This window comes from Ambystoma mexicanum, chromosome 11 (assembly GCF_040938575.1).
Source record: "Ambystoma mexicanum isolate Mex_15411 chromosome 11, UKY_AmexF1_1, whole genome shotgun sequence".
In the NCBI taxonomy this organism is placed as follows: domain Eukaryota; kingdom Metazoa; phylum Chordata; class Amphibia; order Caudata; family Ambystomatidae; genus Ambystoma; species Ambystoma mexicanum.
The window spans coordinates 30,684,313-30,700,472 of record NC_090934.1 but is presented as its reverse complement, the minus strand read 5'-3'; the positions used below and the strand labels follow the sequence as shown (position 1 = coordinate 30,700,472).

Genomic DNA, 16,160 nt, shown 5'->3' with positions numbered 1-16,160 from the left:
TCACCTATCAGGGAATCTGTATCTCCATGACACAAGTGAATAGTTTAGCCACAAAATCAACAGAGAAGCTAGCAGGTTGAGCAGCTCGTGGAGCTTTGCAGTAACTTCCCAATATCCATGTTTTGCTATGTAGCCTTGTACAAGGTGGTTACATTGGCATGGTTGTTACATAATTTTGAGGGTGTAGCGGACTACGTGCCTGTGCTAAAAGAGCAGAATACACTTTTGAACAAACAGAGAAAGAGTACAGTAGCCCCTAAGTCTTTACAGTACAGATTTGAAGCTGGTGAGGGTACCAGATTTTAAAGATATCATCTGTCCTCTCAACTGCAGTGTGTAACCCAATGGCGTGCCCAAAGGGGAAATGTTTTACAATCCCAGCCATTTATGGGTGTTTGTATACAATGAAGAGAATGCACTATGGGACAGTGGAAAGCTAATGTAGAAACGAATTTTCAGAGAAGACTGAGGTACGATTTGCCTTGATCTCAAAAAGGTATCCCATAATGTTAATTCAAACAGCTCCATTATAACATTCTGCATTGGATGTACATCGCACCAGTGCTGAAGAACTAAATAGACCCAGCACAATCCACACTCATATTAGAGGGACATGGGCCTCCTTCTTTCAAGTGATTTGGGTCTGCCCAAATGTGGAAGCTTTCTGGTCTGATGCGTTGTGGTTCTCAAAGCAGCTTGTGTAGTTGAACTGGCCAACTCTGACAAATTAATATTAGGGCTTGTAACATGACCAAAAGCAGGAAAAGTGACATCAAATTCTTTAATCAGGGATTTATTATTGCAAGTGATGTGCTGGCTATGCATTAGATGGCACGGACCCCACTCCCCCATGTTTAAAGATTAAATTCTAGATAAGTCAATGTGGGGGGACATAGAACATAAAGTAGCAATACAAGAAGGGATTGTAAAGGCAAAGGTGGATTGAATGAAAGGGAAACGAATAGTCTTGTACCCACCTCTGTCCCACCTCCCAACACCGATACCGCTGAACCCTGTGCTTGCTTTTCTTTTTTATATTGAATACTGACATTATTTTACCTGTTAGCATATGGGGGTTGTTCCTATCGGGGATTGACGTATTTAATCTGTGACGTATTTAATCTGTGATTCTCAAATCAAATGGCCAATAAATACTTTCAGTTTTCATGGTAAAATAATCCAGACAAGAAAAAGGCAATTGGGGCTCCAAATCTAGAGGTGTCCCTGTAAGCTATTCCCTTGACCTTGCAGGGGCGCCCACTTCCCAACTCTCACATGGTCTTCACAAATGCAGCTTCAACACTGCCAGGGTCATACTATCTAAGTAGACCCTACTAAAAGGGCCCCAAAGGTTGTAGCCTTTTCTGTCTTTTGGACTTTCTAAATGAACTAATCAGGGATGGTCTGATAACCCATTATGAGTCTTTCCATTTTTCTACCCTATCAATATTCCACACTTCTTTCCCCTTGCTTTTCTACCCCTCAGTATCCAACACTCATGCTCCTATCTCCATCACCCTCATCTCACTCTTCTCCACCCTCATATCCCCATCTCTCACTTTGTTCTTCATTATACTTCATATCTCAACTCCCCATATTCTCTCCTAATATCCTTCCTAAAGTATCCTCAATCATTCTCTCAGCTCCAAGCAATATTTTTTAAAAAAAATATGGTACTTCCTTCTCAATTCCAACACTTTACCTTCACTCTTTCATAACACACCAAGACTCCTCCAAATCCCCCTCTACCTGCTGCACACACCTCCCTGGTCTTTCTTCTCCACTCCTGACCGAACCCAAACACCTCTCACTGCTGATTTACTGATGGCTTTTTATAGACGACCTCTTACTGACTAGAAGGTTCTCTTCCTATTGGGCACCTGAATCAGTTGCCTCCCTATGCCAATATCCATCTAAACTAATCCCTTCTCTCTCCTAGTGGGCTGGAATTTCCACAGGAAGTCTTCATAAGAGCCCTTAGTCTGGGCCCTTTGCAGTCTCCTTTTTCCTCCAGCCAGGCAGCCATGCCATGTGGTCAATGGCATTGTTTGCTCTCTGCTCTTCTATTGGCTCAAGATGGTCTATGCCCACTAAAGCTTTGAGATGGGTCTCCTGGTCGCCCCTAGGGCTTTGTCGTTGTCTGCTGGTCCCACCTCAAGAGATGGGTTTCCTGGTGGCCCCTAGGGCTGTGTCGTTCTCTGCTGGTCCCACCTCTTGTGTTGTTGGTCCCTTGCTCCCATGTAGCATGCCTGGGCTGTCTGAAATGGATGTTGGGTCCCCTTTCGGCTCCTGACCTCATATTGGTCCCTTGAGCAGAAGCGTTACAAAACCACTCCAGGTAAAGAATGTTTTGCCTCTCAGACACAACACCATACCGCTCAACCTTTTCCAGCCTCAAGGCGGGTGAAAAAGAGAATGGTTTTTGGCAGGTGAGCACATTGACATCTATGGACATGCAATGGGCTTGGCGGGTGATCAACCTGATGCCAAGGCAGGTGTGACCCTCTAAAAGCACAAGTTGAGAGGTACGCAATGCATTTTGCTCCTCAAAGCAGAAGCATATAGTCCATTTAGAGAATGTTGGCATGTAAGTTAGGTGGGTCGGCATGATACCTCTCCAGCTCTTAAAGCAGTTTTTTTTGGTGCGATTCGTTATTTTTAAAAACGAGTAAATACATCTTCCCCGCCCTTTGTGGGAGAGTAGGGAGGTGGGGGTGACATGACCTCATATGGAAAGAGATTTATAACAGCATTTTTGCCCGACAGGAAGGGCTTGGCTGCTCCAGGGTGAACATTTTCCCGCCCCCGCCTCGTCGTGAACGGTGTGTGTAGGTCTTTGGGGCAGCAGTCGCTCGGAGACGTCGAAGCGTTCGGTGCCTCTCCTCGGGAGCCATGTGTCATCCTCTCACAGAGGCCGTCGTGCCCTGGCTGAGCGCGCGAGCCGCACGTGCCGCGCCATCTCTCTAAAGGCGGGAAAGCAGCGCCCGGAAATGGTGTCTGGCCCTCGGGCGTGCCAGCCCCACACACATGAGCCATCCATCCGGTGCCGCCGCGTCTGATGCCGTCGGGTGAGCTGCAGGCTGCGGGTGAGTTCGGCGCGGGTGGAGGAGGGTAGGTTTCGGGGTAACGCACAGGCGGGGGAGGCTTTCAGGTGTCTGACAGAAAACGAAGAGAAAAGGCGGGACCAGGACCTGTCTCTCAGAGCCTCCCTCTGGAGCGCGGGCGTTGCCGGGACTCGAGAGTCCGCACACGGCTGTGAGCAGTAACGCCCCCTGACCGGCCGCCATCTTGGAATGGCCCCTACCCATCCGCCCTCAGTGAGGTCTAAGCGCCTGTACCGCCTCAGAGAGCACGCGGGCGGGACGACTGCGGCCTTTTGCGGAGCACCGCAGCCTTTCCAGGAGACTCGGGAAGCACAAGTCCTGGTAGAGCCCACCAGGCGTGCCTGGGTTGGCTTCCCGCGGATGGTAAATGGCAGCATCTGCTGAGGCGCTGGTCCGTTTTTAGTGTCTATGCCGTAGAGCCTGCCAGGTGTGCCTGGGCTGGCTTCCCGCGGATGGTAAACGGCAGCAGCATTTGCTGAGGCGCTGGTCCGTTTTCAGTGTCTATGCCGTACGCCCACAGCCCTTTTGCGGGAATGGGAAACACCTGTCCAGGGTAATCTGGTCCGAAGACGCGCCCAATGGCATCTATCCAACTTTAGCGTGCAAGATCTTCTGTACTACAACTCCCATCAGCGCTAGCCAGCGTAGCATATAGTCGGAGTTTATGGGAGGTGTAGTGCAAAACACATTTGTGAAAAATGCACAGTGAAATCATAGATTTCACTAGGCACGTTTCATATATTAAACTTGGAGGAATGATTTATTCAAAAATGCATTTAAAGCCTTAGGAGCCAACATCTTACTCTGGAATGTCAAGTTAAGATGGGAATTCACTCAGGATTGTTACATCGAGAGCTGCTAGCTCTCAGACCTCCCATAGTTTCCCAGTTCCATGTGTGAGAAAGCCATCCAGTCCCTTTTTTCCCTGTTGAATTCTTTTAAATGCAGCACTACAAATCCCCGAATTCCTTTCGAAAACTGGACTGGGTGGCTTTCTCATGTCTGGTGTGATGATGTATTTCCCGATGGCTTCAAGGCAGGACCTCAAGCCTTGCGGAACCCCACACGTCGCAGCTAGATGGGGTGACCTATGGGGGAGCAAGAGAAACCATTTCAGCGGGGGATTTCACAAAACCATGGAACCATTCCAGAACCGGCGCTGCCATGCAGAGTCGGCCTTAGGGGCATTGCGAGCCGGGTGACCGCCTGGGGTGCCACACCTCCCAGGGCAGCATTAGCCCCCGCCACATCAGCTCAGGGGAGTCTGTCAAGGGCTCAGCGGAGCTGGCATCGCGGGAGAAGGCGCGGCAGCCAGGCTTTGCCCATTAAATGCGCCAATGGCGGCGGGGGCATTTAATGACGATGGGGTGCAAATCCGTCATTAGTTTATTTTACCTTGTTATTTCCCCCTTTTGCTGTATTCTTAAATATGCAGGAAAAACTGCTTTTTGTACAAAATCTGAATTTTTAATACTCTTCTTTTGTAAAGGTTTTCTCATACACCAAAAAAAAAAAAGCAAATCCGTCAAGACCACTCTGTTTACCTAGCCTCCACTGCATGCATTTATAATCTCCATATAGTCTGTGTCCTAAGATGATCATGTAACCACCTTCCTGTGTAAACTGTACTGTGTAACCATTGCTTACTATGTACTGCAACCAATGACTGCCATGTAACTTATCCTATGTAACCAGCAGGTCTTTCTGTAACAGCCCCACGATGCCTAAGGGCTGCTGCGCGCTTTAAAAATGTCAATAAATAAATGGTGCTGATAATTCCCCATTGAGTACAATGGGGAATTCCCGAACGGGGGATTACCGTTCCGCCAAACCCGTAAACCTGCGCTAATAGCGCCGGGCCGGGTGGTGGTAGTGCTATTAGCGCTGGCGGAAATACAGCCGGGATGCCACCCAACTCGTGATGATGCCCATAGTGTACCAGCAAGACCTGCCGCTCCCGCTTTCCTTACTATTCTACTGGCCCATGTCAGGATATGGACTAAAGCCTCCAGCAGGCCAGGGAAAGTTACCTGCTTGAGAACTCTAAATCTGACAGGTGTCCTCAAGACGCTGCCTTTCCTTCTCACTCTTATTGTTCCTTCTTCCCCTCTCCTCGTCCGGGCAGTTCTTCGCCCCAACCCACACCCTCTCGTGGAGTCTTCTTCGTCCTTTCACACCTTTTCTTTTCTCTATTCCTCCTACTTCTCATTCACCCACTTCTTGGGTGTTCCTTTCTCTTTCCCTCCTTCCTCCAGTTCCAACCTGTCCCTAACTGGACTTCAACTTCTCTTCTACCACCCCTCCGCCCCAGATCTTTTCTCTCTCTAGCTCCAACCTTTCCCTGTTGTCCTCCTTTTTCTTTCTCCTTCTGTTGTGTCTACTGTGTTCGTCCAAAGGGATTGCAAGAATTGATATTGATTACTAATCTTGCCTTCTCCCCAGATGTCCCCCTGACTCCGTTCATGGATGTCAGGTGCAGCTCATTATTATTCACAATTGTTTTATTTGTGCATGAAGTCATCTTGAAGACAAACAGCCCTTTCATGGTGGCCACCCCCACAGTGATGCTGACCAGCTGAGTGCCTGCATCTATTGGTCTTCATGTCTGTGGTTTGCAGGATCCCACCACCATTTCTGTCCATTTGGAAGACAGTCTTCACTCTAATGGAGATAAGCGAGTAATAGCACAACCATACTTGCGCAAAGTGTCTTCAAATCCTCTCTCGTTTTCTTCTGAGATCTGTAAAGCTTGCAGACCATAACAGTCTGTATTAGGGCTCTGGCAGTGATTCCCCCAGAGTTGGTGGTGGCATGGGGTTGGTCTGGGCACTGAGACTGGGACGAACAGAGAGGATCAGCCGTATACTGCCTATTGAAGGGGTCTGCAACCTTTCGCTCTACAGATTGTTTTGGACTACAAATCCCATCAGCCCTAGCCGGCATAGTCTATGGAGGAGGCGCACAGGAGTTGTAGTCCAAAACATTTGAAGAGCCAAAGGTTTCTGACAGCTGACCTGTGGGGTCAGCATTAATTGGATGGCTTTTCCTGGTCTCCAGAGGCTCACAAACACCTTTCCCTCTCCTGCCCTGCCACATATGACTTTGGGGAGTTTATATTGGCATGTGCGCTGGTAGAAGCTGTTTCATGTGGCAAAGTGATTCATTCTCCCTTTCTCTTTGCAGCAGTGTGGCGTGTCTATCGTCCGGTGGAATGGAGATTTCCTCCCATCACTCGCGTCTCCTGCAACAGCTGAACGAGCAGCGCCGGCAGGATTTATTTTGCGACTGCCATATCGTGATCCAGGGAAAGTCTTTTAAAGCTCATCGAAATGTGTTGTTTGCCAGTAGTGGATATTTCAAGATGCTTCTGTCCCAGAGTTCAAGGGAGCCATGTCAGCCGACCACTGCAACATTTGAAGTATTTTCCCCTGAGACTTTCCATGTTATTCTGGACTTCATATATACAGGAAAACTCTCCCTTAATGGTCAAACTGTCATTGAAGTCATGTCCGCAGCCAGCTATCTGCAAATGACCGATATCATTGGTGCCTGCAAGACCTTCATCAATTCCTCATTAGACATCAATGAAAAAGAACAAGATGGCTTCTACTCAAACCAGGAAAAGAACAGCCAGGAGGAGAGGCTGTACAACACTGGCTGGAAAGTTGAAAACAGCCCCCCACACCACCAGCCAGCTCCCGATCAAGGAGAATTTATTGTGAGTTCCAGTTCTTGGGACCACCATGCCGGTCAGCTGTCCTCCCAAATAATCGCCCAACAGCAGCCGCCGTATGTAGACCAGCAGATCAGAAAGTGGGGCCCTCTCAGAAAGTCAAGGCGGCAGGTAGGGCGGCCACCCTTTCAAGACACTGATCTGTCCAACCCCAGAACACCCGGAGGTGGCCCTGGAAGCTCGAAAGCTCTGCCTCCAAGTGACACTACCTCTCCTGCTAGAGTCATCATAGAGATCGATGAAGATGATGAACCAGCTCAAACTGACGCTCCACAGCGCCATGAGATTGGGAAGGAGGAGCAGGACCCTCCCATGGCCAGCCATATGATGTTAGCCGATGCGTACAGTGCAGTGGTAAGCGTCATGGGAGGCTACGGTGAAGGTAAATAGCACCCATTTTCCTACTCCCAATGACACTGTTTCATGTCAAAATGTCTTCTTTTATAGGTCAGTTTGCAAAGTAAAGAGTTGGTAGCAATAAAAGCCCAAAGAGAAGTAATCTAACCCCAGTAACTGTTTACCTGCCTCTGAACATGAAGCAAGAGAATCTGGGAGAAAACGGGTCTCATTAGCTAAGTCCTTACAAGTACTGAATGATGATGTCTATAGATTCTCAGTGATATTCACCAAAGCTTAAACCTATAGTGAGGCGCAAACACAGAATCAGCAAAAAAGCTGCATGTTGTTAAAAATGCAGCAGCAAAACTAACAGAAGGTGGGGCGTGGGGGCTCGGGCTCACACCCCTCATTCTAGAAGCCCTTCATTGCCAGCCTTTAAAAACTGGTTCCAGTTCAGAGCCCCGCCTACCATTCACAGGGACCTTTAAATCCACCTATTCAAAAGATCCATGCTATTTACGTTCTACAGATGCCACTAAATTGTCAGTCCAAAAATATCAGTAACGGCTGTTTGGTCACCAATTGCTAAGTGGGGGAATAAGTGTCCATGTTTGGCACAAGGTCTTAGAATGATTCGGACCAAGAGCTAAGAATAGAGAACTTCCTTATGCATTTGGATGTGTGCTCCGAAACATACCTTTGTGAGATGGTGCTTTACGGACGCCCTCATACTGAATCGCTGCACTCATTAAAGCATGTGTCATTACAAACGCCTTTCCGAGAGATCATCATCACCATACATTTTAATTGGGGTTGGTCCAGAACTCGCTACCACCAAAATGATGTCATGCCCCCCCCAACATTTTCAGCAAAGTTACTCCACTGGTATTATGTAACCTGAAACCCACTTCTCGCCAGAACCCAGCATGATAAAAGTCCCCAGGCTTAGGGGGCTTCTATCCTTCTTCCCATAGCCCCTGCCCATGACACACCCCCAACAGAAAACAAATCCCACTTACCTTCTTCTTCACCCACTTACCTTCTTCTTCACCCTGTGTACCTGCCGCGCCAGTTCCCTTGCTCTTCCGTGATCCATAACCGGCGCCACAGGGCCCTTTTTATTTACTTATTTTTACGGGAGCTGCAGGAGTTTCCCCCCCACAACCTCCGCTCACTATACTATTGTCATGCCTCACTCACCTGTTGCATATGGTATCAGGAATCTGTATGCTTTTAAAACGGCAGCAAGACCGTTCTATAACAGGTAGAGTCTATTTTCCAAACTCGCGGCTAAATGGCATTGCATTCCAGCACCTAAAGTCACATGATCGCGTTTGGGGCACATCAGTCACATGCTTTTGGCACGTATTTAGGTCCTTTCCTCTAAGCACCCCGCCCTTCTGATTGTTGCTACTTTGTTTCCTGTTTGCGGTCTGACTTTCTGAGACCACGTCCTTCAGCCCTGTTTTCTTAAGCTACTACCATTTCTCAGACTACTTTTGAGTATTTCTTGTTTCACAAGGTCTGGGTTCCGGACCTTTTCTCCACGCATACATTTCTGTGCCTTGAGGCACTTTTTAGTTTATTATTTGATAATCCGCTCAAAACCCTGGGGTAGCCGGGCGCAGCAGTGAAAAGAATACTTAAGCTTAGTTACATACAGTTGATACCTTACATAATATAGCAATATTAACAGGACGAGTCAAAATAGTCAAGGAATGCAGATTTCAAGATAGTACACATTTCAGGATATTTACATATAGAAAACCGGTGTCAAGAGTAAGGGAACAGTTTAGCAGGTGTCATTGGTCCAGAGCCAGTTTTTCACATTTCTTCTGAAGCTAGAGTATGGCTGATCGTCTCTTAGAGCAGATGGGAGAAACAAAGCCGGTTGTTGCATCTCGCGGAGGTTTGCCGCCTTATTCCTTCATCAACCAATTTCTTCAATACCAGTCACGGAGGTGTCCTGCCCTTATCAGAAGTAAGGTGAAACTTCTTAGCACCTGTCCGCTGCAGTGTGTTTCCAAACGCAAAATAACATTCCATGATAGAATTACACTCTGAGTTGCGGGAGTTGAATTTTCAGTACATTCAGTTATTTCTTGTCCAAAAACATACAGTCGCTCAGCTCCATCAATTCTGTATCCCAGATGGGATTATATTTGTTTTCCAAGTTCAAGCAAGGGTGAATAACGCACTACAAGCCTACTAACTTCCCCCTTCCTTGTTTGTTTGTGGTTGGATTCATCTCGAGCATCAAAGTTCACCTTGTCAATTCAGCAGACTACTCCTACAAGGTTAGTGTGGAAATAGTGGGATTAAGTGAGGTCAGCTGAAGGTAATTATTACTTACCTTATATTTTCTTGTATATAGATTGGAGAGTGTGCGTAGTTACTCATCCTTTCAATTGATTCCTCGCTCTGTCCGTGTGTTTACATCGGGCAGTGGGTGTAATCAAGGGAAAGGATTCTTCCTTGAGGATACTTCTGTGAAGGTTAAGAAGAAAGAATTCGGATCCATATTGTATCCTTTCATGTTATCTTCCACCTGTATCCTTTGTTGGTATAATACACTCTTGTTTATGCTCTAGTGAATTAAGGGCGGCATGTCAGAATCAGAAGCCGTAGCAATGGAGGTGGTAGATCCCTTGGAAGCCCTAACACGGTTGATAGCGGATCTATGAAATAAAATGATAACTGCCCAGGATACATTGCGTCATCGCATGGATGTCCTGCAAGATGCAATGCGTTCTCCTCCAATTCAGGGAAGTGATATCCCTGCAGCCAGCGCTTCTAGTTCAGGGTCGTTACTACCTCCACGGGAATCAGTACAAGTGCTGATGCCTACTGTATTTACCCTGGCTCCTCCCGAGAGGTTCACTGGCGAACCTAAAGCTTATCGTACATTCGTTAATCAGTGCTGCTTACATTTTTTGTTGTCGGCCTAGTTCATTTCTAGATTTAGCTACCAAAGCGGTATTTGTTCTATCATACTTGGGTGGCACAGCTGCGGCGTGGGCCAAGCCGCTGTTAGAAAACAACAGTCTGTTATTCTACGACTGTGATGCTTTATTAGAAGCTATGAGCAAGGTTTTCGACATGCGATATGCTACACAAGCCAATGACCTGGAGTTGTTGAGTCTTCAGCAAGGGAGCCAACCCCTATTGTCCTATTTGGCCAGATTCAATCAGCTAACAGCTGAAACGAGTTGGCCTGAGGAAAAGAAAGCTGCAGTCTTTTACAAAGGGCTGTCTGAGGAACTTAAAGATGCTCTTTCTACTGTTCCAGTGGTACCTGCAGGATTTACAGAACTCATGGATCTTATATTACAAATAGATGCTTGCAGAAATGCCCGTAAAGGAGAAAAGAAACCGTTTCTGCCACCAATGGTATGTTCTGAGTCTCCAGTGGTGGCACCCAGCAATCCCAGGCCCATGCAGATAGGGGCCATAGATGGTCGCCTTTCAAGTGCGGAAAGGGAAAACAGACGCAAAAACAATCTCTGCATGTATTGTGGGTCTGCTGAATATTTATTGGTTTCTTGCCCAAAAAAGCCAAATAGGCGTCCGGGAAACGCCAAGACTCGGCATCAGTAGGAGTCCCTGTGCCGAGTTTCAAATTGGGCTCCAGTAAAACTACTCCTTCTGCTCCCATCGCCATTTCAGTGCAATTATGCTTCCACGGTTCTAACATTCAGACTCAGGCGATGATTGATTCCGGGGCTACAAACAATTACATCGATCTTTCATTCTTGCAAACTGCTGCTATACTTACGGTGACTAAGAAAGTCACAGAAACAGTCAGTACTGTCAATGGTTCTATTCTCGCATCTGGTTTGGTCACTAAAGAAACCATTCCGATTACAGTGGTTCAATGCAACGGACATATTGAGGAAGTGGTTTTTCATGTTATTGCAGCACCTCAGTACAAATTGATTCTGGGTATTTCCTGGCTGAGCCTTCACAATCCATTAATTGATTGGACAACAGGTCAAATACAATATTCTTCAGCTTATTGCAGTGAGAATTGCTTCAAAGATTTAGAAGTGGTCAGGGATTCATCTGTTGCTTCTTTGCTTGACACAGCCATTACTATAGGAGTGGTGTCTTCACCTGACATCCAGGTACCGCAGGAATACAATGCTTTTGCTGATGTATTTGACAAAGGTTTGGCTGAACATCTACCACCTCATCGTCCTTACGATTGCCCAATAGAACTGTTAACAGGATCTAAAGTACCAACAGGAAGGGTTTATTCCTTATCTCAACGGGAAGATGCAGTCCTCAAGGAATACATTGATAAGGCGCTTAAGATGGGTTTCATTCGTCCTTTGCAGTCCCCAGCAGCCTCTCCCTTGTTTTTTGTCCCTAAAAAGGAGGGAGATCTTAGGCCTTGTATTGACTACAGAGCCATCAATGATATAACGGTAAAAAACCAGTACCCTTTACAGTTAATCAGTGTATTGTTAGATCAATTGGGCTCATCAGTCATTTATACAAAATTAGATCTCCGAGCAGCATACAATTTGGCACGCATTCGCGAAGGTGACGAGTGGAAGACGGCCTTCAAGACTCGATATGGACTCTGAGTATCTTGTTATGCCAGTTAGCTTATGTAACGCCCCTGCGACCTTTCAATTTTTTTTTATGAATGACATATTTCGAGACATCCTGGACCAGTTTGTTGTCATTTATTTGAATGATATCCTCATATACTCCCCTTCATGTCAGGAGCATATACTTCATGTCACTAAAGTGCTACAAAGATTACGGGAGCACAAGTTGTTTGTGAAAGCTGAAAAGTGTGTTTTTCACACTCGGGAGGTTGAATTCCTAGGTTATGACATCACAAGTACGGGAGTATGTATGAGTAGCTCCAGCCATTCTGAACTGGCCGATTCCCAACAACACAAAAGCATTGCAATCCATTTTAGGATTCGCAAATTTTTACTGTCGCTTTATTAAGTCTTTCTCTCAGACGGTAGCTCCATTGACAGCTCTGACCAGTTCCAAATTGTCCTTTGGCTGGAACAAGGAAGCGGAAAGATCATTCGATGCACTAAAAGAGGCTTTTACTACTGCTCCTGTGTTACAGCATCCGGACGTTAAACTACCATTTTATGTAGAGGTGGCTGCTTCTAATGTTGCATTTGGGGCCATTCTTTCTCAAATATGTCCAGACAGCAATGAGGAGCACCCTGTTGCTTTTTTTCCCGTAAGCGTACTCCATACGAACGCAATTATACAGTCACGGAACGAGAACTTCTAGCTATCACTATCAAAGACGCACTACACGAGTGGCGTCGCCACCTATTAGGAGCCAAACATCCTGTGACTGTATATTCAGATCATCGTAATCTACAAGCCCTCAAAACGATGAAATGTCTAACCGCACGCCAAGCCAGATGGCATGTGTTCTTTACCCAGTTCGACTTCCAGATTACTTACCGGCCTTCACATGAAGTACTCAAAGCTGACACCTTATCACGTCCCGGGAATGACAAATCCAGATCAGAACCTCATCCTTTGGCGGCAAAGCATGTTGTTTGCAGTTGTTCTGCTCAGTCTTCATTAAAACACGAACTACAGGAGTGGGTATCTCAGCATCCGCAGGATGTAAATACATTGAACCTGGATATCCAGAAGGGTCTGCCATTTATGCAAGGGGTCTTGTATCTACATACTGAAGACACCCGCTCCAGAGCCATGCGTTGGGACACAATTCAATAATGGCGGCTCATCCAGGTCAAAAGAAGACTGTAGAATTATTAAGACAATGGTGTTGGTGGCCTTCCATGTCCAGAGATGTGATCGACTATGTCAACTCATGTTCTGTATGCGCCCAGTGCAAAAATCAACCCGGTAAACCCATGGGATTAATGCAACGACTACCGGTACCGCATAAACCTTGGTACATGATTTCCATGGATTTTGTAGTTGAGTTACCCTTAGAACAAGGCTTTAACATAATGGGGGTCATTACGACCCTGGCGTTAAGGGTTTAACGGCGCCGTAAAAGGTGTCTGCGCCGTTAAACCCTTAACACCGGAGTACAAGGTCCCTTTGCAGGACCCGACCTTAAAGTAGGGTGCCGCAAAGGGACCACGGTGCTAATTACGGTACCGCAATTTGCGGTACCGTACTTAGCGCCTTCCCCAGTCCCATTGAGCCCTATGGGGCGAAAATGGGAATGGGGAAGGGCCATGGTGAAATGGGGAAATACCGCCCCGCCAACCTTGGAATGGGGCGGTATTTCCCCATTCCACCATGGCGGACTCGTTACAACACCAGCACCAACCATGGTGCTAATAGCGCCATGGTTTAGCGCCGGGGTAGTAATGAGGGCCAATATGGGTTGTGGTGGATTATTTTACCAAACTTGTACTATTCATACCCTGTAAAGGTCTACCCACTGCTTCTGTATTAGCAGACCTTTTTCTGCGACATGTTTTTCGTTTCTTTGGCTTACCGACTATCATCATTACAGACAGAGGGTCTCCGTTTTCCTCCCATTTCTGGAGGGCACTTCTGCCCTATTAATAGATGACAGAATGTCCCAAACGGATGGACAAACGGAAAGAACAAATAGTACCATGGAGCCGTACTTAAGGTGACTATGCTTGCAGTATCAATCTAACTGGTTGTCCATGTTGTCATCAGCAGAGTTTGCGTATAATAATTCTCTTCATTCTTCTGTTGGTAAATTTTTTTGCTTTGTATGGCCGACATCCTAGATCCATTCCATTGGATCCTGACCTTTCTACGGACAATCCAGCATCAAACTACACGTTGAGAGACATGTCGGTATTACATACACAAATCCGACAACAACTGCACCGCGCCCAACAGAATACCAAACGATACGCAGATGCCAAGAGAACATCTGCATCGGTATATCAGTGGGGATGAAAGTATGGTTATCGGCTAAAAATCTGAAGATACCAGGCAAAAAGAAACTCCTTCCACGGTTTATCGGTCCTTTTGCCATTACCAGACTTATCAATCCTGCAGCGGTCTGTCTGGAATTGCCTGCTCGTTGGAGAGTACATCCTTTGTTCCATGTCTCCTTGATCAAACCATGCAATCCAAATACTCGTTTGCCTGTTAGACCATTAGGAGTAAAAGTCAGAGGTTCTGATGAATACGAGGTTAAGGCCATCTTGGACATGAAGATACGTACTGGCAAACCTTACTACTTGATTGGAAGGGCTACGGCCCTGAAGACCGGACATGGGAACCGCTTGCTAACATACATGCACCGGTTTTGCTTTGCAGGTTCCATGCAAGGAGGGGTGTGGAGATGCCTTTGGGGGATGCTACTGTCATGCCTCACTCACCTGTTGAATATGGTAGCTGGAATCTGCATGCTTTTAGAACGGCAGCAAGACGGTTCTATAACAGGTGGAGTCTATTTTCCATACTCCCCACTAAACGGCATTGCATTCCAGCACCTAAAGTCACATGATCGTGTTTGGGGCACATCAGTCACGTGCTTTTGGCATGTATTTAGGTCCTTTCCTCTAAGCGCCCCACACTTCTGATTGTTACTACTTTGTTTCCTGTTTGCGGTCTGACTTTCTGGGGCCGCGTCTATCAGCCCTGTTTTCTTAGACTACTACAGTTTCTCAGACTACTTCTGAGTATTTCTTGTTTCACAAGGTCGGGGTTCCGGACCTTTTCTCCACGCATACATTTCTGTGCCTGGAGGCACTTTTTGGAGAAACCAAGCCGGTTGCTGCATCTCGCGGAGGTTTGCCGCCTTATTCCTTCATCAACCGATTTCTTCAATGCCAGTCACAGAGGTGTCCTGCCCTTATCAGAAGTAAGGTGAAACTTCTTAGCAACTGTCCGCTGCAGCGTATTGGAAACTACTCAGCGCCTGTCCGCTGCCGTGTGTTTCCAAACGCAAAATAACATTCCATGATAGAATTATACTCTGAGTTGTGGGAGTTGAATTTTCAGTACATTGTTCAGTTATTTCCTGTGCAAAAACATAGTCGCTGAGCTCCATCAGTACTGTATCCCAGATGGGATTATATTTGTTTTCCAAGTTCAAGCAAGGGTGAATAACGCACTACAAGACATAGTTCACCTCGTCAATTCAGCAGACTACTCCTACAAGGTTAGTGTGGAAATAGTGGGATTAAGTGAGGTCTGTTGAAGGTTATTATTACCCACCTTATATTTTCTTGCATACAGATTGGAGAGTGTGCATAGTTACTCATCCTTTGAATTGATTCCTCGCTCTGGCCGTGTGTTTACATCGGGCAGTGGGTGTAATCAAAGGAAAGGATTCTTCCTTGAGGATACTTCAGTGAAGTTTAAGAAGAAAGAATTCAGATCCATATTGTATCCTTTCATGTTAATCTTCCACCTGTATCCTTTGTTGGTATAATACACTGTTGTTTATGCTCTAGTGAATTAAGGGCGGCATGTCAACTATGAAGTATAGTGAGCGGGGTGTTGCGGGGGACACCCCCGCAGCCCATTTTTTTTTCTTTTTCGTGTGTGTGCTACGAGGGTGTCCCCGCAGCCCCTGCAGTGTTTTTTTTTTTTTTTTAAATGTTTGTTTATATTTTTTACTTACCTGCAATGCTACCACCGAAGGTTCGAACCTTTTGGTGGTAGCATTTTTAGACCTTTTTGTACATGCAACCGGTTAGATACGGTCAACACATACAATACCAAACTTCCACAGGCTTCTTACTACACCCCCAAAAAACATACTTTTTCTGTGTGCCTTTTCTTTTCACCAGCCCACTTTCTCCTTTTCAATGTCTCCCCACATGCACATATCTATGGGACCATCTCTTACTCACTTCTTATCCATCTCTCTGTCCTTGTGGTTCACCTGCACCTCCTTGATGCTTCTCCACTCATCTCAAACCCCTGCAAGGTAGCCTCGGGTTGTGTCTTATTCCACACTACCAATGTAGCTTTCTCTGCGTATAACATGACTTTCTCCTTTACTCAGCTGTCGCACT

The 16,160-nt window shown here is 46.4% G+C and overlaps 1 protein-coding gene across 2 annotated transcripts in view; it reads left to right on the top strand.

Moving 5' to 3' along the window:
• The first annotated feature begins 2,887 nt into the window (after nt 1-2,887).
• The window catches only part of LOC138503029 (zinc finger and BTB domain-containing protein 8A-like), a 65,971-nt gene continuing 52,698 nt past the window's right edge, over nt 2,888-16,160 (top strand). Inside the window, exons 1-2 of one of the 2 annotated variants that reach the window (XM_069622465.1) lie at nt 2,888-3,086; nt 6,288-7,219. In XM_069622465.1, coding sequence (XP_069478566.1) covers nt 6,316-7,219 — 904 coding nt within the window. In that variant the 5' untranslated portion in view covers nt 2,888-3,086; nt 6,288-6,315. Of the gene's footprint in view, nt 3,087-3,310; nt 3,468-6,287; nt 7,220-16,160 lie in introns of those variants that run through there. The other variant, XM_069622466.1, reaches the window with a different exon arrangement.